Genomic DNA, 581 nt, shown 5'->3' on the forward strand with positions numbered 1-581 from the left:
TCTATTTCAGTTCGCATACACGGCCAGTAGAAACGATCCCTGACTAACTTGAACGTTCTACCAGGTCCCAGGTGTCCATGCTCATCGTGTAATGCATTCAACACTACCCCCCTATGCTTCTCCGGGAGGAACAGCTGCCAACTCTCCTCTGGACCATCTGAGGGGCCCCTTCGGTAGACCACCCCGTCTGAGAGCTGCAGTCGATTCCACTCCTTGTGAACCAATGGAGCCTCCTTTGAGGAGTCTGCCGTCAGTAGAAGTTCTGGGCGACCCCTCTCCAAGGCTTTCAAAGTCAAAGAACAAAGAGGATCTTCTGTTTGATCCTTTCTCAAGTCTTTCTTGGAAAGGGTAGGCAGTCCCTCATCCCTCACTTGGGTCAAGTCACAGTAGAGCTTTGGGACCCCAGCAGTGGTGACGCCAATGGCTTCGGCCCCTGTCGCTCCTCTGGCTCGATACTCAATCCCTTGACACAAAGCCTAAATGCCTTCTGTCGTCAGTTGAGTCCCTCCTTCCTTATGAGTTAGCGGGTCATAGGGTCTTCTTGACAGAGCATCAGCATCCCTATTTCCAACTCCAGGTCG

General features: G+C 52.5%; 1 protein-coding gene across 1 annotated transcript in view; it reads left to right on the forward strand.

The window, feature by feature from the left end:
* The first annotated feature begins 91 nt into the window (after positions 1-91).
* The window catches only part of FRMPD4 (FERM and PDZ domain containing 4), a 171,098-nt gene continuing 170,608 nt past the window's right edge, over positions 92-581 (forward strand). The window contains exon 1 of the mRNA XM_018566071.1: positions 92-348. Coding sequence (XP_018421573.1) covers positions 92-348 — 257 coding nt within the window. The remainder of the gene's footprint in view (positions 349-581) is intronic.

Source organism: Nanorana parkeri, unplaced genomic scaffold, assembly GCF_000935625.1.
Source record: "Nanorana parkeri isolate BGI_ZX_2015 unplaced genomic scaffold, ASM93562v1 scaffold913, whole genome shotgun sequence".
NCBI lineage: Eukaryota > Metazoa > Chordata > Amphibia > Anura > Dicroglossidae > Nanorana > Nanorana parkeri.